Consider the following 22,063-nt stretch of genomic DNA (forward strand, 5'->3'; position numbering starts at 1 on the left):
AGGCGTACATAGGCTACGGAGACTTAACATCAGGCGCGCCGTATGCTTGTTTGCCACCGACGTAATAGTTTAAAAAATGTGGGGGGCTGGATGCTGGTAAACGAGAGTGCCCCATGCCGCCAGTTATCATCACTGATACTGAGGTATGTTTCATGCATGGATATATAATATTGTTACTTTTTAATACCCGACGCAAAAAAGAGGGGTGTTATATGTTTGACGCCAATGTCTGTCTGTCCCATACAAGCATTTTCGGTCGCCGTTACGACGCAAATGAGTCGACACCGTGTTTTTCGGTCACAATTCCAGTCGCAGTGTCGTCGCCGTTACGACACCTTTGCAGTGTATAAAATATGTTTCGACACTTTGTGACCGAAAAGTGTACACACGGCGACCACACTTAGTTACAGAAGCAATTTTGGTCGCATTGTGTGCACACTGTTACCACACTTAGTAACCAAAACTGTACACAGTCGCAAAGTGTAGTAACTGGTACGACACATCTGACTTTTGGTTACTACTTTCTGCGATTCTGCGACCGGAATGGTTATGGGGTGGCATCGTAGCTTCAAACGGATAGACCGATTTCCATGCGGTTTTTAGGGTTCCGTACCCAAAGGGTAAAAACGGGACCCTATTACTAAGACTCCACTGTCCGTCTGTCCGTCCGTCTGTCTGTCTGTCACCAGGCTGTATCTCATGAACCGTGATAGCTAGACAGTTGAAATTTTCACAGATGATGTATTTCTGTTGCCGCTATAACAACAAATACTAAAAAGTACGGAACCCTCGGTGCGCGAGTCCGACTCGCACTTGGCCGGTTTTTTTAAATGTGAAAGCGAGTTTCCTCGCAATGGTTCTTAGCTATGTTTGAATAAAATTGATCCAGGAGTATCTGAAGTTTAGTCTAAACTTAAAATATACTTGCAGGTACTAGCCCGCGAGCCACTGATCCGCCAGCCCCGGTACGAGCTGGATTTGAAGGCACTACCCGCGCATTGCGAATCAGAATGGGTCAGCATGAACAACAACGCGCTCATCGAAAGGAAACATGAGGTATGTTCTCAATTATTCATTTCTTCGCCGATGTTTCTTTATGATATGATTAGACTTGATGAAAATAATACAGAAATGTTACTACTCAGTTGACGACTTTTATACAGATGAATTTGACATCACATATAATAAAAATTTTTTAGTCCGCATTGTTTTGTTATCTTGTTTTGTGTTAAATAAAAAAAAAATAGAATTATGGCATTGATTGTTGTTATTTAATTGATGAATTTTACGGTTTTTTTTTTTAAATGTATACAATTTTTACGATTTTTAATTTTATAATGACATTTTTAAGAATTTTGCGTGATAATATAATATTCTAGTGTAAATATGTACATACATCCTTGCTTTGCCCTAACAGGGCCCATGTGAAACTGTTTTTTAAATATTGCGTAACACCTTTAAAATCATGGTCGCAATAAAGTGATTATGATTATGACTTCTGACCACGCGAGGAAGTGTTTTGGAGGTTCCGGATCAAACTGCAGGCAGACACAAGAGCAGAAGATTCAACGGAGCCACGCCGTTCTGTCGCCAAAATAGTGTTTAATTTTTAAGTTTATGAAATTTATATGTACGTTAGTAGAGTCAAACCAAGAAAAGTCTGCAGAGATTTTAAAAGTCAAACTTCTATGAAATTATGACTTATAAATAACACTGGCACTGCGTGTGCTGTCAAAATCACTGCAGACTTTTCTTCATGGAGACTATATAAAGGAGCCAAATCTCTATGTATGAAAAGTGTCCATCAAAAAACAGTAATTAGACGGCGCCACCATACACCGAAATACTACCAAAAACAACCTACGTAATTTGGTCGGGTTATTTGTTGCCTTATATCAAAGATAGATATAACTCTATGCTTATATGGTTCATGTTATACTCATGTCCCAGAGCCTAACTAGCGCCACCGGAGAGATTAGGAACTATTATTTAAAGCTGAAAGCGGTCACTTTTGCAACAATTCTGCCATAAGAGATTGGCATCCTTTCTATACCGTCTGTTGTATTTGGAAAGGGCACGAGTGAAACAACCGATGGCTATAGACACACTGCTTTAATACATGTACCAATGGAAGCGGGGAGGTGCGCTCACGCACACATACATAACAATCCTCCCCATAGTTTACAACTAGTCTAAATATAAGGATTACTTAAAATAGGGTTTATAATTAACTTGGGGACGGTTTCGTTTGACTCTGTCCTGGCCGACAGTAGTAGACGGGTTGGATACACCTGGATCATCTGACCCTTCCACTGGGGTGTCGTCCGACTCGGCGTCCTCGAACCGTTCCTGTGGGTCGTCGTTGGGCGGCGGCAAAGAACCGGTTAACTCTGCACCTTCTGCGCTTAGACCGACTATTTGGCCGCCTTCTCCTCCCCCACTATTTTGCACCTCGCTGCCGGTAGTAGTACCCGACGATGGAAGGGTTTGTTCTGATGAAAATAAATCTTCTAGAGAGATGTCATCTAGAAACGAACCGTCCTCTTGTCCCTTGTATAACATTATTTGGTCTTTATGTTTTTTATACTTATCTAAATGTTCACAATCTTGTACTAAATATACAACTTTTCCCAACTTTTCCCTAATTATACCCTTGCACCATGTAAACTTATTATTATTAAAGTTCTTTTTGTATAAAACTTTATCGCCTATATTAAATTCTTGTTTATTTTTTCCACTATACGCTTTACTCTGTAAACACTGTTGTTTTTTTACATAATTATCCAATGACGTGTGCGAGGAGGACGCAGTCGAAGGGTTAAGTATGTCAAGGCGTGTCCGAAGTTTACGGCCGAAAACTAACTGAGCAGGCGAGTGCCCCGTCGTGGAATGTATTGAATTCCTGTAGTCAAAAAGATATTTTTGTAACTTATTATTACAATCTTTAATATTTCGACTATTTATTAAACAGGATTTTATTCCCTTTTTGACTATTTTCACGGAAGCCTCGGCTTGCCCATTGCTAGCCGCGTGGTACGCCGGTGACGTCACCGGTGTTATGCCATTCAACAAACAGAACTCCTTAAACTCTTTTGACGTAAATGCGCACCCGTTGTCACTACCTATCACTTGCGGTAACCCAAACCTAGCCATAAACTCGTACAACTTTTCGCACACCGCCGACGTGTTAGTACCGCTTTTCATATTATACGCCTCAACCCATTTACTATGAGCATCTACGATCACTAAGTAGGTGTTGCCATTGATTGGGCCCAAAAAATCTAAATGGATTCTCGTAAAAGGATCCGGTGGGAATTTCCAAGGAGCTAAAGGTGCACGACTGGGAGCGGGCCTCAACTTAATACAAGTTTCACAAGAACCTATCATTTGTTCAATCTTTTCGTCGATCTTAGGGAACCAAAATTTGGACCGAGCCTCCGCTTTGGTTTTTACTATTCCTAAGTGAGAATTATGTAACTCAGATAACGCACGTGACTGCATAGTCGCAGGAATCACGACCTTATGGCCTCTCATCAAACAGCCGTTTTCATAAGATAACTGCAATCTACACTGGAAATACGGTTTTAACTTATCGTTATTAATTTTCTTGGGCCAGCCTTTACAAACGTAACCTACAACCTTACTTAAATCTGGGTCAATCTTTGTCTGATTACGCAACTCGTCCGTAGTTAACGGTAAGCATCCTTCGATAACAAAATTGATGTATGACGCGCGATCATCTGGTATTAACGGGTCTTGTCCCTCCCCGCGCGCGCGCCCCCGCTGTGGCCCTTCGCTGTTATCGCCGTCGTCAGGTAAACAAGCTCGAGACAGATAATCTGCGCTATTCATGGCACTCCGGATATATTCAATTTTATAATTATATGCGCTTAAGAAAATGGCATACCTTTGCAACCGATTAGCCGTAACTTCGGGAATGCCCTTATAAGGGCCGAAAATGGAGATTAGAGGTTTATGATCGGTTCGCAACGTAAAGGGCACCGACCTCCCAAATAGATATTGATGGTAGCGTTTAACTGCGAACACGATTGCCGTGGCTGCTTTTTGAAGTTGCGAATTTTTTTTTTCTGCCGCGTTAAGAGTACGTGAAGCGAATGAAATAGGCCTTTCAGTGTTATCCGGCTGTATCTGGCTCAAAATAGCACCCAGGCCGTATGGTGATGCGTCAACGGTCAAAACTAGATTGGCATTTGGGTCAAAATGAGCTAAAACTTGATCCGAGGCTAGGCTTTTTTTTATTTTTTCAAATGCTTGGTCATGCTCCTCTCTCCAACCCCACTTGACTCCTTTCTTCAACAAATCATACAATGGTGAAAGTATCATGGATGCCCCTTGCACAAAATTACGGTAGTAATTTACTAAACCTAAAAATGATTGTAATTTATTTACATTGGTCGGTACCGGCGCTTCCAAGATTGCTTTCACCTTGTCAGGTGATTTGTGAAGCCCGTTTTTATCAATTATATAGCCTAAGTATTGCACTTGCTCCTGAAAAAATACGCATTTTTCTTTTTGCAAGGTTAACCCTGCGTTTTCCAATCTTTTTAAAACCGCGTTTAATCTTTGCAAATGTTCGGTGTCGTCTTTACCGGTTATTAATATATCGTCCAGTAAACACAGTACTCCTTCCATACCGTTAAGCAAATTATCAATCGCGCGCTGAAATATGGCCGGAGCACTTGCTAACCCAAAAACTAAGCGTGTATAGAAAAATAAACCACGATGCGTATTTATGCAGGTAAGATGTTGAGACTCTGGCTTTAACTCAAGCGTTTGTCCTCCGTGTAATTTAGTAAACAACTCTTTAATTGTGGGTAACGGATATTGTTCCACACACAGCTGCTTATTAATGCTGACCGAGTAATCCGCACAGATACGCATGGTGCCATTATTTTTTAACACCGGAACTATTGGAGATGCGTATTCCGAATACTCAACAGGCTTTAACACCCCTACTTACTAAGCGGTCTATTTCTTTATCTACTTTTCCTTTTAGCGCAAATGCTAACGATCGCGCCTTGAAAAAAACCGGTTTCGCGTCTGGTTTAAGCTGCAACCCTACTTTGTACTTATTAAATAGGCCTAAATCGTCTGAAAACACTGCTGGATAATTACTTTGCAATATTTCCATTTTATCTCGTTTTTGCGTACAGTAATTAACTGTTGTTGTCATTTCTAAGTTAAATGATGAAATGAAATCTCGACCTAAAATCGGCGGGCCACCATTGCGAATAATGTAAACATCAATCAGCTGTGTGCGCCCCGCGTATTCTATGGGCATTGGCGCCATACCTATGCAGGCCAGGTTACCGCCGTTATATGACGCCAGATTTTTCTTAGGCGCGCAAACCGTCACTTTAGAGAAATGCTTGTTGAATAGCCGCGGTGACATCGCCGTGACCGCTGCCCCGCTATCAATTTCAAACTGTAAGGGCACGCCTTGTACGGTTACCCATTCTAACATGGGTTCCCCCTTTATGGAACGAATATTAAACAACTTACCGTCGTCTCCCTCGCTCACGTCATTCGCCATAATGCACTTTACTGTTTTGCACATTTTTTTTAAATGGCCTTTACCGCGGCCGAATCCTTGGTCTCGCTGGTGATCTTGAACAGCTGGTCACTCGTCGAGGCCGTTTGTCCCGCACCCGCCGACACCTCCCGCGCGCAGCGCACCGCGTTAGCCAACTCCACCGCCTTGGTAAGCGTCAGCTCCTTGAGGTCCTGCGTGAAAATCTTGTCCCGCTCCCGTCCCGGCAGCATGCCCATCATAAATCTGTCGCGAAGAACTTCCTCTACGTTTGTGAAGTCGCAATCCGCTGACAAACCACGTAGCCTTGCCGCCCATTGGGTATGCGTTTCTCCGTTTTGTTGAACGGCCGAATAGAATTTGTACCGTTCACTAAAACCAAACACCTTTGGAACAAAGTGGTTTTCCAACAACTTTAATACATCTTCGTATGGCACTTCTTCTATCTTCTTGGGCAACGCTAAATCCGCTGCGAGTTTGTAAGTACCGTCAATGAGTGTGCTAGTAAAATCGCTCGCCTTTGTTCGCCTGTCGCGTCCGACGTCGCATTTATTTTATTTGCCACAAACCATTGCAATAAGCGAGATTTAAATGTTTTCCAGGTCTGCGAATGGTGATCAAATGTTGGCAAAATTCCGAAATGCGCACTGGACGTGGACATTTTTAATTTCGCGTAGGTAGATCGCCGCCAATGTTGTATTTGGAAAGGGCACGAGGCACGAGTGAAACAACCGATGGCTATAGACACACTGCTTTAATACATGTACCAATGGAAGCGGGGAGGTGCGCTCACGCACACATACATAACACCGTCCATACTTTTCTTGGTCTAACTCTACACACGACCATAATTATCGACATACACGACCTTATTGTCAGTGTCTTAGAGGCGTGTAAATATATTTTCTCCCATATTATGTAACCGTGCATGTGAGTTTGTGTTTATGTTATTTACTAATGGTTCATAATATATATTGTCCGCAGGGAGAATATCCGCTGCAATCCCTGAGCGCAGTTTCGCTGGCGACGTCGCGCACCACCTCGCGTCGGAAGCTTCGCGAGTTCTATCAGAAGGTGCCCAAAGAGGTGAGGCTACTTTTCTATACTTCTTACAATTCTAATCCCTCAGCCACGCGTCAGTGGTACCGCGATATAAGTAGGAAAAGATAATCGAAATAGGTTTACAATTTCGAATACAAAGAAGCATCTCTTATAACTTTTGCTATCCTTACTGCTAAATCTGAGCATCTGTAGGCCGAGCACATGATTGGCGCGACAGTATCTCGCCGCGAGATAGACTACCCGTCTTTAACTAACTGTATGAATTAAAGAGGGACGGGTCTATGTCGCGGCGAGATACTCTCGCGCCAATCATGTGCTAGCCCGGCTGACAATTTTAACTATAAAACTCCCGTGAGACTCAAACATATTAAATTATTGTTAGTATACATCTGACAGTTGTTCATCGATGGAGCTCAAAAGTGGTCCAAAATGATCTTCTGTAACGAACTTTGGCTTTAACTCTTCGGAACTTTGTGTAACGAAAAATGTTCCGACACCTAATTTTGTTTCAGCCGGCGCCAACATTGCCAATGGCGCCCGAGAAAGGTCCCGTGGCGCCCACCATGGACCAGATCATGGGTTTTCGTGGGGAGGATTTCTTCCTGTATTGTCCTAAAGGAGAGGCGCACATGTTTGGCAGGTAATGTAGACAAACTGATGCACTGTGGGACGACGCTACACTTGTATATAGTTGGACAATAGACATGAGAATTTTCTGGTTTTCGAGGAACTTTTTTGGTGTTGACAAAGAATCGAAAAATTTGGGGAATAGTCTTCAACAGATTCCTAAGATCCTTACAAAATTTTGACTTCTTCTTGTACTGGTCGGAAGGGAGAGACGCACGATTTTACCATAGTCCTAATGACTGACGACATAGACCAAAGGATTAATTTTACAGTCGCCTTCAGATATATCGGAGCGGCCAAGGCGCTCACAAACTTTTGAACACGCTTCTATTATCAAGACAATAGAGGGAGTGCTTATAGATATTTTTGAGCACCTCGGCAGCTGATATATGGCGACTGTACAAGATATGCAAATTCAAAAATAAATTCGTGCACCGAATTTGACAGCTGATTTACATTGTTGTACTGCTCCGTATATTATGATGTTACTCAAAGTTGGTCAATTCAGTTACTACACAACATTTTGCACCGTACAGCGCCATCTATTTTAGTTTACATACTCAGGGCACGACATCGGGACCACTAGATCTACAAGTACAACAACTGTAAACACACATTCTCGTCCAAACCTTCTTACAATTTAGAAATATTTTTACGATAAGTACGTCGTTCTGCAGAGGGCAACCAAACCAACCCACATTTTTATCTCCATTCAAATTTTTACTTCATGTTTTAACAGTAAGGTTAGATTTCAATTTTTTTTTTCATGGGGTTGGGTTGGTCCGTCGTGATCAGTTAAATGAGCTATGGCGGATAACCTGATGCTGTCAAAAACCATGATTCCAAGCGCCCTTATTTACCGTTACCTTTTTCACGTTGCAGAGACGACATGGTCTCTAGGCCCAAATCGGAGACAATCCTCCACAGCGTGGTGGACGTGGCCAACAAGAACTTCCACTCGCAGTATCAGCAGTTGGATGCTGAGAAGTGGATACTGCGAGCCACCAGACACATGGCCAGTCACAGGTATCTTTTCTTCTTCCTCGCCTGCCGGCCTCCAGAAGATTTAAATGCAATACTATGGTACCATTGAGCTGATCTGATGATGGACACAGGAGGTGGCTATAGAATGGTCTCGATATTAGAAGCCTCTGGAAAGAAAAATACAGTCAGTGATAAAAGAAAATGTCAAAAGTTATTATTATGTCACGTCGTCCACAACGTGTCCCGTCTCGCACTATGCTGTCCCGCACACTCCGCTGGCTCCACAGAAAACCAGCGCCGTTGACCACGCTAGTCGTGCCAGCTGCATTGCTGAGTGGAGACCATTTCGGCTTCACATCTCTATTTCTACTGTTTCGTTTATCTTTGTCTTGTATTTGCTATATATGTGTTGTATTGATGTGTTGTCTGAATAAATGATTTCTATTCTATTCTATTCTATTCTAAAAGTGAAATTTTTGCCAAAAGTTTATAGTAAAATTAGGTTGAAGGCCAATCAATGATCGATAGGGTATTTTGACAATCCTACACAGGTTATGGCCCTTTGGCCCTCTTTCTGGCAATATGACCAAAAAATTCCGTCGTTTGTCGCCAACATTTGTATGGATTACCACACTAGTCTTGAGCAATGAGGAATAAAAAAAGCTAAAAAAGTTAATTAATCGCAGATACCAAACGTTCAAAGTGTTCACGGCGGTTCCATGCTGCCTCGTCGCGCTCGGGATGCTGCGGCGCCTCCGCGCGCGAGCATGGAATGAAGATATCCTCGATGAGACGCTAGACCTTGGCTACAATGTGTATCGGGTGAGCTTCCTCTCTCTCTCTCCCTCTCTTACTGTCTATCTCTGTCTCTATCACTCGTTATGGAAGACGTCCTTGATGAGACCCCTAAATTGGATATATTATAATGTAGTATATCGGGTGAGCTACTCTCTCTCTATCTATCTCTTCTACAGAGAAACTTACTTGTCCTACAAACATCAAATTAACTTTCTAGTTGCTTACTGCGGTCGCGAGCACCTGTATGTACGTTTATCTACACTAATCTGCGCGTTATCTGGTAATCTAATAAAAATATAATAAATTCTACCTATTTTAAGTTCTCTATTGATAATATTTGACACTGACCGTTTTATGACCCCAACAGGACAGTATGAATGTAGGCGTATGCCTTTTGGACTTAAAAACGCCTACCAAGTGAAGAATGCGTGTGGCTTGGCTATCCGCTCGTGTACAGTCGCCATCAGATATATCGGAGCGGCCAAGGTGCTCACAAATATCTGAACACGCCTCTATTGTCAAGGCGCTAGAGTGCGTGTTCAGATATTTTTGAGCACTTTGGCAGCTCCGATATATCTGATGGCGACTGTACAATAAGCCAATTAGTTATGGTATCCGAATTCGATAGCTTACTAGCTACCTAGTTAGCTAGCTAGGTAGCCACAGAGACAATCCTTGGGATTTCCTTCTACAGCTAGACTTCGTAGTGAGTGGTAAGAATGGTTATGTTACATACATACATACATATAATCACGCCTATTTCCCGGAGGGGTAGGCAGAGACTACGTATTTCCACTTGCTACGATCCTGACATACCTCTTTCGTTTCCTTCGCTTTCATAACATTCCTCATACACGCTCGCCGGTTTAGGGTGCTCTTGACCTGGCCTTTCTTCAGGATTTCCCCGATCTGATCAGATAAAGTCCGCCGAGGTCTGCCCCTTCCAACTCCCGTTTCTACCTCTCCCTTATACACTCTTTGTTAGCCTTCTTTCATTCATTCTTTCCACGTGTCCAAACCATCTCAACGTACCTTTCTAAATTTTTGTCAATATTCGTTCTTGTGGTTATGTTGAACTGGTAAAAAATGTTGTTCACTGAATGATGCTTTCAGGAGTCTTTACTGCCACGTGGCGGTCCGATTAGGCGTCTGGTGCTCGGTGAGATGGCGGAAAGCTTCAAGATTAAAGACAAGGAATATACACATAAGGTACGTTTTTGTATCCATCTAGCTGTGCTGTAGTGTAGCGTACCCTATGTTTTATTTGCCAAATATAAATTTGTTTGCATTTTGATTTGTGGGATGTACTACTAAAACGACTTAGATTTAGATTTCGATTTCGATTAATTTATTTCATAATACAGATTACATTATAAATTGCAGGCATGTCAATCTATAAGAATTCATATTATGATCGTCAAAACAGATATACAAGAACATAATCAATAAAATATCAATTTAAAAATTATATAATTACAGGATACTAGTAGGTATTTCAAAATAATGTCAAGATAGTATCTCATGTAGAGGATCGTCAAATCTATACATCGTTGATAAATTCACTAACAGAATACAACGGTCTATCCAACAAAAAATCTCTTAATCGGCGTTTGAATATTTGATCACACAGTTCACTTCTTAAACTTTCAAACCTTCAAGAAAAAAAGCGTACTCCAATCTTACAACTCCTCTGGTGTTGCGGGTGTCCATGAGCGACTGTAATCTCTTGCCATCAGGCGATACGTCTGCTCGTTTGGCTCCTAACGTGCTTTATTTAAAAACATTTTTTTTTTTACTTTTGATAAAGACATCCCGGAGAAAACACGAGGATTGATTTGGAACCCTTCTGAAATCTCAAATGTCGACTGTTTTTGAAAATATCACGTGTTGTGAAATAAAAATATACCGACCAAATGAAACATCGGACAAAAAAAGCTTTCGAGGTTGCGATGGGTAACCAATTTTTAAGACATCGTGGCTTCAACTCAAATATTACGTGTATTTTAATTTCGGCAGGAACAAGGCATCGCAGTGTGGGGTAAGCTGGTGTCAAACAACCCGAAGGTGTTCGATCTGTGTCGTGGCCTTGACGAGTTCTTTAGAACTGCAGACGCTGGAATACTTCAGGTGACAACTTTCATAATGCTTAATCCCATAATTTAACGTTTACTAGAAACTAATTCTCGCCTGCCTGGATTCGTAAATCAGGTTTTAGATTTATATCGTAAGTGTTAATAAGGCTAAGAAATTATATAGCTAGGGATACACTATCTATCCGGACTTTGCTCGACATGTCTGGCAACAGCGCGCGATACATGTCGCCTATTTGAGTCATAAGTCTTGCGATAAAAATACGAGCGATAGAAATTGGGAATCTATGGGGAGCCAATTTTTGAATTTCGAGCGATCGATTTCGATTTTAGTAATTTAAATTCTGCTAATAGAATTAAAAACGAATGGTCAATACCACTAGAATCCCAATGTGAGCAATGTCTATTGGTCGTATTTCTAAAATATCAATTCGCCTGTTTCCACAGATTTCGAGTGACGATCAAATTCATAAATCGGCCCCCAGATCTGAAAATGAAAACGTGTATCTTATTCGGAAAGTTCAATTTTTAAGTTTATTTATTTTTGAGACCGCCTTTTAACTTAGGAGGGTACCGCGAAAGTACCGGACGTACCTTCTGATTTAAGGGGTGAACTAATCCTATTTTCTTAACATCATTATTGACAGGTTCCCGGGGTGCTGGAGACTGCGATCTGGAACGAAGGTGGCATGTATTATCTGTACCACCCGTGGCCCGCCGACAGATATGGAATCAGGGTTAGTATTGCGGCAACTTGTCAAATCAAGCTTATTTTAATAACGGCTGTTCAAAAATCTGCTACAATTACCCCCATTTTTTTCAAGTTAAGGATATAAATTGTGTATTATTTTTAACTTAGTATCGCAAGGACTAGAGATTTAATTTCTGTAAAAAGAGTTGCGAGAGGGATTTGAAAAAAAAAAAAACAAAATATGTTTTTGGTTAGGGGGGTTAGGTATTTGTGTCAATTTCTCATCAAGGGGCCTAGCCAAAATGCCAATCATACATCTACAAACGCCAACAAAAATAAAAAATGTAAAGAAATGACAGATGCTACGAAAAGTCAGGTGATTATTTCCATACAACAACAACAACAACAAAAACAAACACACAAAACAATACAATACATAATAAAATATTATCTTATCTTATTTATTTATTATTCAAATTAGTTACACAGCATTACGGTATTACTACCAAGGTACTGCGAACTACAAAACAAATAAAAATACAAAGATACAATTATACAATATAATTTAAGTATTTAAGATTTGGGCGACGACATAACAGCGTGGCTCCGTTGCGTCGTCTGACGCAACTTATCTTATCTTATACATTATTTAAGTTCCGATTAACATTGTCTATCAATGATTGTGATCTTGGCAAGGCTCCCAGCACTTAAAGTTAAACCCCTTAACTCTTAACACGTTCCATATACATATTTAGATCAGTACGGTAATATACGGTTTCACTCACTATTATTTTTAGTCGCTTTTGGCGACATTCCCGCATATTTTGCATTTTTTTAGTCTTTTGGCATATTTTGAAATATGTCACACGATAGTTTAATTTCGACGTTACCATGTCATGATGTATATCATACGAGTCGGATGTCCATTCAGGTAGGCCTCCAAGGCGGCGGCAAGGCGTGCCTCCTCTGCTTCAAGCGCACCTCCGGCCTCTGCGACCACTTCCTGGCCGCGACGCGCGACCTGCGCCGCAAGCCCTTCAGCATCAGCGCCGTCAGCGTCATGGAGCGCCCGGGCGGACCACTGCCCGAGCCTATCAATAATCTTAAACGTGAGTCTCACCGCGATAGTTACTCATGAAATAAAACTATGAAAACGGATTATATCGCGACCACCAACGCCCACCACCACCGCGTTGACCACGAACGCTGTAAAGAGTTCGAAACGTCGGGATGTATTATAAATTCAATATACGCGATATAATCCGTTTTCATAGTTTTATTTCGTGAGTCTGACATTATACATACATACATATAATCACGCCTATTTCCCGGAGGGGTGGGCAGAGACCACGGATTTCCACTTGCTACGATCCTGACATACCTCTTTCGCTTCCTTCACTTTCATAACATTCCTCATACACGCTCGCCGGTTTAGGGTGCTCTTGACCTGGCCTTTCTTCAGGATTTCCCCGATCTGATCAGACAAAGTCCGCCGAGGTCTGCCCCTTCCGACTCCCGTTTCTACCTCTCCCTTATACACTCTCTTTGTTAGCTTTGTTGTTTGTTTGTGTTTCTTAAATTATAATTAAACTTAACTTAACTGATTTGCAAGACCGAAGTGATCCCATAAGTACGGAACACTAAAAAAAATATTATTTTACTTTAACAGTACATAATCTTAAAGTTTGTGGTTGGAATCTCCTTTTAATCTTTAAATATAGCCTGTGATAGGAGGTACCGCCCTTCCTTATCTGGAGAATATTAACAATGATTATTCTGGTAAATAATGCGTCAAAAGTAACATAAAAGGTCACAAACAATTCTTTGAAGAGATTTTGTAAAGAAAGCGTGTGTGAGAAGAAAACAGGAATTGGTTAACCGTCCACATTAGTACGGACATAATTTATGGAGGTATCATCAAACGGGTGGGCGGTCAAACCCGATAAGTCTAGATATTTTGTCACTTAAATGAGAACTCTACGCACGTCACATATAGTTCTAATTCCAAAAATCTATTTGCACGACTCGCCTCGCTCACCCCTTTATAGATTCAATTATAACCAAAGAAAACCGACTTTTTGTTATGGCAGGGTCGCCATGTCGGGATGACCGCAAAAGTAGCAGAAAGGACGTAGTTAAATTGCCTACAGCAATAAACTCCAGTTACCAGTTGATATTATGTTCTTTAATGTCAAACTTGTTAAACCTACTATCTTTCTAGCGGTGGCCCAAAACCGCTGGGTAATCCGCGGCAGTTTCCACGAGGGCGACGACCGATTCCCTGAAGAACATCGCAACAAGCAAGCTACTCCTATAGCCATAGCCGCTATTGCTATGGCACATGTAGCACCGATTGACGAGTGGACACAGGAAGAAGTTAACGAGGTAACTCTCTCTCTTTCTCGTTTCGAAGAACATCGCAACAAGCAAGCCACTCCTATAGCTATAGCCGCCATCGCTATGGCACATGTAGCACCGATTGACGAGTGGACACAGGAAGAAGTTAACGAGGTAACTCTCTTTCTCGTATCGAAGTACATCGCAACAAGCAAGCCACTCCTATAGCTATAGCCGCCATCGCTATGGCACGTGTAGCACCGATTGACGAGTGGACACAGGTAGAAGTTAACGAGGTAACTCTCTCTCTCTATTTTTATCTCGTTTCGAAGAACATCGCAACAAGCAAGCCACTCCTATGGCACATGTAGCTCCAATTGACGAATGGACACAAGAGGAAGTCAACGAGGTAGTTCTTACCTTATGCTATCTTAGTTTATCCCTAGAAGCCAGCCCATGAAGAACCTATTTAGACTTCACTTTCAACTATCTCCTCCACTTTGTTCAGTGAGTACCCCAACTTAAGCACCCACGTCGCCATATTTGCTGCACAGAAAAGTAGATAAGTATCTATGTTAGGAAACCGTTTGTACACTTAGAATTCTCTTTTGAAAGACCATTGGCAAGCATGTCATCCCTCGCAACGTCCGGCCATCACTTCCAGTCCATCCAAGCAGAACAAACTTGTCACCGAGTTTAAAGTACACCTCCGTTACCACAGATAAGATAAGATAAGATAAAATAAGATAAGATAATATTTTATTGACAAAATACAGTTTTATAAAAAGTCTAAAAGACCAATGAAGACAAAAATAAACATTACGTTTTTTTTTTCAGACGCTGATCCGTGGTGATATCCTCTATGAAAGCACCATGGAGAACCTAGAAAAGATGGGCATCAGCATGGACACCACCCCAACTGAGGCCGAGGGTGAAGCTGAAGAGGAACCGGCCCCAGCAGGGACCCTGGCTGCTGCTGACGTCATGACCAGGTTCAGGATATCCGACTTCGACTGTATTGAGACTGAAGTCCAAGATGGGGCGTTCGTTGGTGAGTTCTGGCTTTAATCTTATTCCAGCGGTTAAATTTATTATAATCAATTAATCAGGAGACAGAAGATCGCTTACAGCGTTTCAAAATAAGACACTGTTCTCTTGTTTTGAGACACGGTTTTAGTAGACACAACTTGTCATTATTACATATGTATGATTGATCAAATTAAAAACTGAAATAAATACCATATACGAAAGAAACAATGACCAAGGCCTCCGTCTTTTCGTAAACAATATATCGTGTGCCAGAATGTAGTTCCCTGTGGATTTATTCTAAATTTCTAATGAAAAAGACAGTTTACAGCCTACTAACGTGAATCCCTGAAATGTTACTACGTTCTATTCTTAGCTGTATAAAAATAAAAACTTTTTCAATGCAATGTATTTCGTAGCTATGCAGATTTTTCTTATCTTTTATACACTTCTTCTGTTAAATATATTAATGACGGGTCACTCACGTGTTTTAAGTCGAAAACGCTCGACATGTTTCACTCCGTACCGAGGAGCGTCATCAGGAGCTTGCGTCGACGGTGACGGACCGGCGCAGACTGCGGGCCGCAGCCCTCCGCGCCCGATGACTCGGCGCGGGCGCCGGTGGCGGCAGGGGGGGCGAGAAACTACCCTCGTTTACGGCATTATTGTCAAATGATGGGTTGCACACAACACTCACTACGTCATTCGCTAATGGTTCGTCCACACTGTCCACCGACGTAGTACCCAAAACAGTTTTCCAGCTCGGAGGCACTGACCAACCACAATCACGGTTAAAATTCGGATGACGACCAATTTCGATAGCCTCCCGTACTTTTCGCTGAATCACAAACTTTTCTTTCGCCAGCATAGTTACCTTATCGAAACGTATATAGTGAGTCGAATCCGAATCCAACACGTGTTCCGTCACCGCAGAACCCCGGCTATCCCTGTTCTTCATACTACGTATGTGCTCGGACAATCTGGTGGAAATGTTTCGGCCCGTCTCTCCTATGTAGTTTTTCCCACAGGAGCAAGGAATCATGTATACACCCGGACTGTTCAAAGGCTCCCTATCCTTTGGCGAACGCAGCACCTGTCCTAGCTTCATATGAGGACGGAAAATCGTCTTAATGCAGTATCTCCGGCGTAATAAGTGTCCGATTTTATCCGTCACGCCCTTAATGTAAGGTAGGTATAGGGGCAATCTCTCTGCCGTAGTTAAACGGGGACGCGCTGATGCGTTCGCAACACGATAACTCTGCCTCCAGTTATAGCCATTGCATTCCAATACCCGCCTCACGTGACCCAGCTCATGGTCCAAGTACTGTGGATCACAGAGGTTCAAGGCCCGATTAAACAGTGTTCTGGGCACAGAAGATAAGTGGCACGGATGATGGTGCGAATCTGCCCTCAGATATCGATCTGTATGTGTTGGTTTACGATACACTGTGGTTTGTATCCGCCCACAAGGTTATGCGTAAACCAACACATACAGATCGATATCTGAGGGCAGATTCGCACCATCATCCGTGCCACTTATCTTCTGTGCCCAGAACACTGTTTAATCGGGCCTTGAACCTCTGTGATCCACAGTACTTGGACCATGAGCTGGGTCACGTGAGGCGGGTATTGGAATGCAATGGCTATAACTGGAGGCAGAGTTATCGTGTTGCGAACGCATCAGCGCGTCCCCGTTTAACTACGGCAGAGAGATTGCCCCTATACCTACCTTACATTAAGGGCGTGACGGATAAAATCGGACACTTATTACGCCGGAGATACTGCATTAAGACGATTTTCCGTCCTCATATGAAGCTAGGACAGGTGCTGCGTTCGCCAAAGGATAGGGAGCCTTTGAACAGTCCGGGTGTATACATGATTCCTTGCTCCTGTGGGAAAAACTACATAGGAGAGACGGGCCGAAACATTTCCACCAGATTGTCCGAGCACATACGTAGTATGAAGAACAGGGATAGCCGGGGTTCTGCGGTGACGGAACACGTGTTGGATTCGGATTCGACTCACTATATACGTTTCGATAAGGTAACTATGCTGGCGAAAGAAAAGTTTGTGATTCAGCGAAAAGTACGGGAGGCTATCGAAATTGGTCGTCATCCGAATTTTAACCGTGATTGTGGTTGGTCAGTGCCTCCGAGCTGGAAAACTGTTTTGGGTACTACGTCGGTGGACAGTGTGGACGAACCATTAGCGAATGACGTAGTGAGTGTTGTGTGCAACCCATCATTTGACAATAATGCCGTAAACGAGGGTAGTTTCTCGCCCCCCCTGCCGCCACCGGCGCCCGCGCCGAGTCATCGGGCGCGGAGGGCTGCGGCCCGCAGTCTGCGCCGGTCCGTCACCGTCGACGCAAGCTCCTGATGACGCTCCTCGGTACGGAGTGAAACATGTCGAGCGTTTTCGACTTAAAACACGTGAGTGACCCGTCATTAATATATTTAATATGTCTATGTCTCACGGAAGTTTTGTTATTAAAACTTCTTCTGTTCTGAGAGCATCTCTAATAAATATCATGTTTACTGCCCCATTTTGTAGACAAATTTAATGATTAGATTTAATAGCAATTGTTTTTAACAATCTGCCAACCATCACCCATCACAAATCTCACGATGATGATGTTTCAGGATCCCTGACGCCGTCGGAAGGAGTACTGTCCTTGCGACAGTCCTTGAAGAAGCTCTTTAACGAAGCGTCATACGCGGTGGTGACTGCTCGAGGGAGCTCCATGGCGGTGTTTAAGGCTGACAACAAGTATTACATGTTTGATCCTCATGGGTGTGACGAGAATGGTAAGTGTAGGCAGACAACATTAAGGAAATTGTAAAAATTATGATTCCCCATAAATGTCAAACACAAAAGCTGTCACTCGGACGCCACATCACCGATATCTCAAAAGTGAAATTGAACTTTATGCACACTGATCTTTGGCCGATTAATCCGTCTTTGGCGTTGGACCTGCGGTGCCGATATATCCGTCAAGGACGTCCAAAATGTTAAAGAAACACTCAAAAATTACAATAGAGAGTTTGAAGCAAAAAGGTCGAAAACTCATATTCAAGGACTTGAAGTATTTACTTAGGAGCATAACATTGATATCAGTAACTGTAACTAGGAATGACACCTGTAATTAGTAATAGTAATAATAGTAACACTATGGCAAGGTGTCCGGACGTCTTTGCAATAACCCAGTCTTATTGTCCACCCAAACTTCAATCCATAGACCGAGACCGTTATACTGTTTACTTTCAATAGTCCCAATGCCTGCTGCTACCGGTTCATGGGTGTCTTTTGTTACGTCTGTGAACGGGTTCCAGCAGCCGTTCTACATGTCATTAAAGCTTTCCAAGGGGGCCTCTACGTGTTGGATCTATATCCCCATGCATGCCTATCAAAAGACCGGGATGTATAGGCCCGTGAAAGGATACAAATAGTAACACTATTAACTGAACATCTCAGTGGCCCCATCTCCTTTTAGTTTCTAATACGAACGATACAAATTCCATCCCGCAGGTTACCTATCAGATGACCTAACAGCCACAGCCTGCCTCGTCTGCGTCGGCAGTTCCACCGACGCACTAGCAGCCGCCATTGAGAGTAATCTGCCTCCTGGCAGTGATGATACTTTCAACATCTCGCCTGTTGAGGTCACGCCTACTAAGCTCAACATGGAGTTGGGTGCTCCTGAACCCAAATTAGAGGTTAGTCTACACTATATTATGGCGTAAGCTTTACACAAGATTGCATGAGGTTCTGTCTACCATTGCCATTGTCATGTCATTCTGTTTGCTCTATGCTCTGCTTTGTAAGAATCTATCTATCTATCTATCTGATGCACTAGCAGCCGCCATTGAGAGTAATCTGCCTCCTGGCATTGATGATACTTTCAACATTTCCCCTGTTGAGGTCACGCCTACTAAGCTCAACATGGAGTTGGGTGCTCCTGAACCCAAATTAGAGGTTAGTCTACACTATATTATGGCGTAAGCTTTACACAAGATTGCATGAGGTTCTGTCTACCATTGCCATGTCATTCTGTTTGCTCTATGCTCTGCTTTGTAAGAATCTATCTATCTATCTATCTGATGCACTAGCAGCCGCCATTGAGAGTAATCTGCCTCCTGGCAGTGATGATACTTTCAACATCTCGCCTGTTGAGGTCACGCCTACTAAACTTAATATGCAGTTGGGGGCTCCAGAGCCAAAACTTGAGGTTAGTTCAAACGCATTACACTGCAAAGACTTGAGCTTTAGATAAAAATCAGCCAACATTTAGAGTAATCTACCTCCTGCATGGTAGATGCAACATTTAGAGTAATCTGCCTCCTGGTAGAAATGACAAATTCAATATTTCCTCTGTTGAGGTCACGCCCATAAGCTTAACATAGAGTCGGGTGCTTTTGAACCTAAACTTGAGGTCTTGTAAGAAATAAGACTAAGGAAATTAATTATGTATTAAGCAGAAATGTCTGCAAACGATACCACAATGTTAAAATAAAACGGCCAAGTGCGAGTCGTACTCGCGCACCGAGGGTTCCGTACTTTTTAGTATTTGTTGTTATAGCGGCAACATAAATACATCATCTGTGAAAATTTCAACTGTCTAGCTATTACGGTTCATGAGATACAGCCTGGTGACAGACAGACAGACGGGCAGCGGAGTCTTAGTAATAGGGTCCCGTTTTTGCCCTTTGGGTACGGAACCCTAAAAAAAATGAATAACGACCATGACAAAAATCTTGTTAGAACCAATAATATAAGGGGGAAATTAACCAGCTAATACACCGTATGGATGGGAAGTTCCTTACATAGCATACATTAGCTTTTCGATTTCGGATTTTTTGAAAGTGTATCTTTGTGTCTCAAATCTCAATAGATATTTAATTTGGTTGTTTTCAGAGCAAGGATTTCGCGTGGATTCAGAAACGCGCCGCAGCCATCATGGCCGGGCCGCGCGGAGAACACTCCGCGCTCGGCAAATCTGCCAAAAAGGCCGGCATTGGGGTAAGTCATGTCATCATTATTATCATTATCTCTTTATTCCTTAGGAAAAAATCACATTTGGTTACATATATATAAGTACATAATTTTACAGCTTAAAATAGTAACATTTCAACATAGGTATACAAGCGTTATTTCTAAAACAATTTAATTACAAATATGATTAAATGAATACTAATTTCTATATAATAATATTAATATTTTTTTCAGAAAAAATATATATTCGATTAAATTAAATTAACAGTTAAAATGATATTTAAATCACTTAAACACTAACATTTGGGAAGTCATGGATGAATAAAATTCAAAATTTAAAATTTCATTAAAAAAAATACCTAATATAAATTAATTCAATCAATGAGCAAAAATTGTTGTATAAAATTATTTAAAATTCATTTGATTTAATTTTAAAATTGAACGTCATTCATACGCTAATATCTCTGGCATAAGCTAGCCAATTTAAACCGCATTTACAAGCATTCTTGGTCACGACTTTTTACGACACCTTTAATGGAAGGGGTAACGACTTGTGTATAATCAGGATCCGGACCGACTTTTTAGTCCTTTTCTTTTTGAGAACGAATTTTTCTGCTCTAAGAATTACAGCAGAACTGCGAGGTTTAAACCTACGATCTTTGACCACCTTTTTGATTTTTGAGCTTTGGAGAAATACGTTTTTAGTCGTATATGAAGCATTTTCTACGAAGAGGGACCTTACCGTCGATGGCGCTTACGCCGCACAGCGTCGCGCGGCATTGTATTTATATCGGAGCATCGTTTATAATGGCGTAAGCGCCATCGACAATAATGTCCCTTTTTATAGAAAATACCACATATGATCTACCACGCTTGTCCCTTCTGTCAAAAAAGATGTCATCAAAGGCTCTAGTGTCAATTCTTTGTCTGAGGTTACATCACATAGCTTCTTACTACCACAGCTTTCACGATATAAGTAGATTACTATTAACACTTTTCCAGGCATAGTGTACACGTACGCTTTGTGTAAGTGCTGCACCCTAGTAGCAGAATATTGCAGTAATCACGAATTAATAAACTAGTGGATGTGAAATGACTCCTATTTAGTATGAAAACCAGTGTCGCTAAACTCACACATTCATAGCCACGTTAAAATACGTCACACACTTACAAAATTGCTCTGATTCGTAGCAACTTTCCATACCAAAAAGTTATTACCGGTGGACATTTCTCGAACGAATATCAACTGTAGGCTACATGAGTGACGGTTTAAAATATAATGTCAAAGCTATATGACATACGACTCTTTCATTATCTCATTCATCTCACCAAAGCTCGCTCAACGTTCACCTAATACAACTACTCAACACCAGATGGCGTTATTTTATATAATTTTAAAATCACTTATTACAGGCGAGAAAAGGGCTAAAAAACCAGTATAAGTAAGGTCTAATTACGCATGGTTTGTTACGGATCTCACGGTCACGTTACACTGGTGTTTTGGAGACCTCTACACGCCTGCGAGTAGCTAACCGTTGGAACTTCTTTCCATTCGACGATATAGGGAGGGGACAGTGTAATCGGAGTGTTTTATCGATATTTGTGTGTTCAGTTAGGTATTGATATTTCATTACCGTATGTTTTAACACATTTAGATGATACTTTATTTATGATTATTAGTGATAATCGTGATTGTATGAAAAATAATATGTAGTACAGTACAACAAATATCTAACTAGAAATTTGTTTCTTATTAATTGACCAACTAGGTTGTTAATGTGAACATTAAATATATCTTAAAGTCAAACAGATAAAATCATAGTTCTTTAAAGGTCTATTAACTCAGTATTGCTGTTATTTTGTAATCACAAATCTGCAATTACTTACATAGGTAAGTATTCGTCT

At 41.7% G+C, this 22,063-nt stretch overlaps 1 protein-coding gene across 1 annotated transcript in view; it reads left to right on the top strand.

Moving 5' to 3' along the window:
- LOC134753659 (uncharacterized) overlaps positions 1-22,063 on the top strand; it is a 75,602-nt gene that overhangs the window by 9,288 nt on the left and 44,251 nt on the right. Inside the window, exons 10-23 of the mRNA XM_063689600.1 lie at positions 931-1,056; positions 6,536-6,637; positions 7,126-7,253; positions 8,123-8,266; positions 8,911-9,046; positions 10,136-10,231; positions 11,039-11,149; positions 11,760-11,849; positions 12,735-12,912; positions 14,025-14,188; positions 14,978-15,191; positions 17,809-17,973; positions 18,695-18,882; positions 20,081-20,185. Coding sequence (XP_063545670.1) covers positions 931-1,056; positions 6,536-6,637; positions 7,126-7,253; positions 8,123-8,266; positions 8,911-9,046; positions 10,136-10,231; positions 11,039-11,149; positions 11,760-11,849; positions 12,735-12,912; positions 14,025-14,188; positions 14,978-15,191; positions 17,809-17,973; positions 18,695-18,882; positions 20,081-20,185 — 1,947 coding nt within the window. The remainder of the gene's footprint in view (positions 1-930; positions 1,057-6,535; positions 6,638-7,125; positions 7,254-8,122; positions 8,267-8,910; positions 9,047-10,135; positions 10,232-11,038; positions 11,150-11,759; positions 11,850-12,734; positions 12,913-14,024; positions 14,189-14,977; positions 15,192-17,808; positions 17,974-18,694; positions 18,883-20,080; positions 20,186-22,063) is intronic.

This window comes from Cydia strobilella, chromosome 27, assembly GCF_947568885.1.
Source record: "Cydia strobilella chromosome 27, ilCydStro3.1, whole genome shotgun sequence".
NCBI lineage: Eukaryota > Metazoa > Arthropoda > Insecta > Lepidoptera > Tortricidae > Cydia > Cydia strobilella.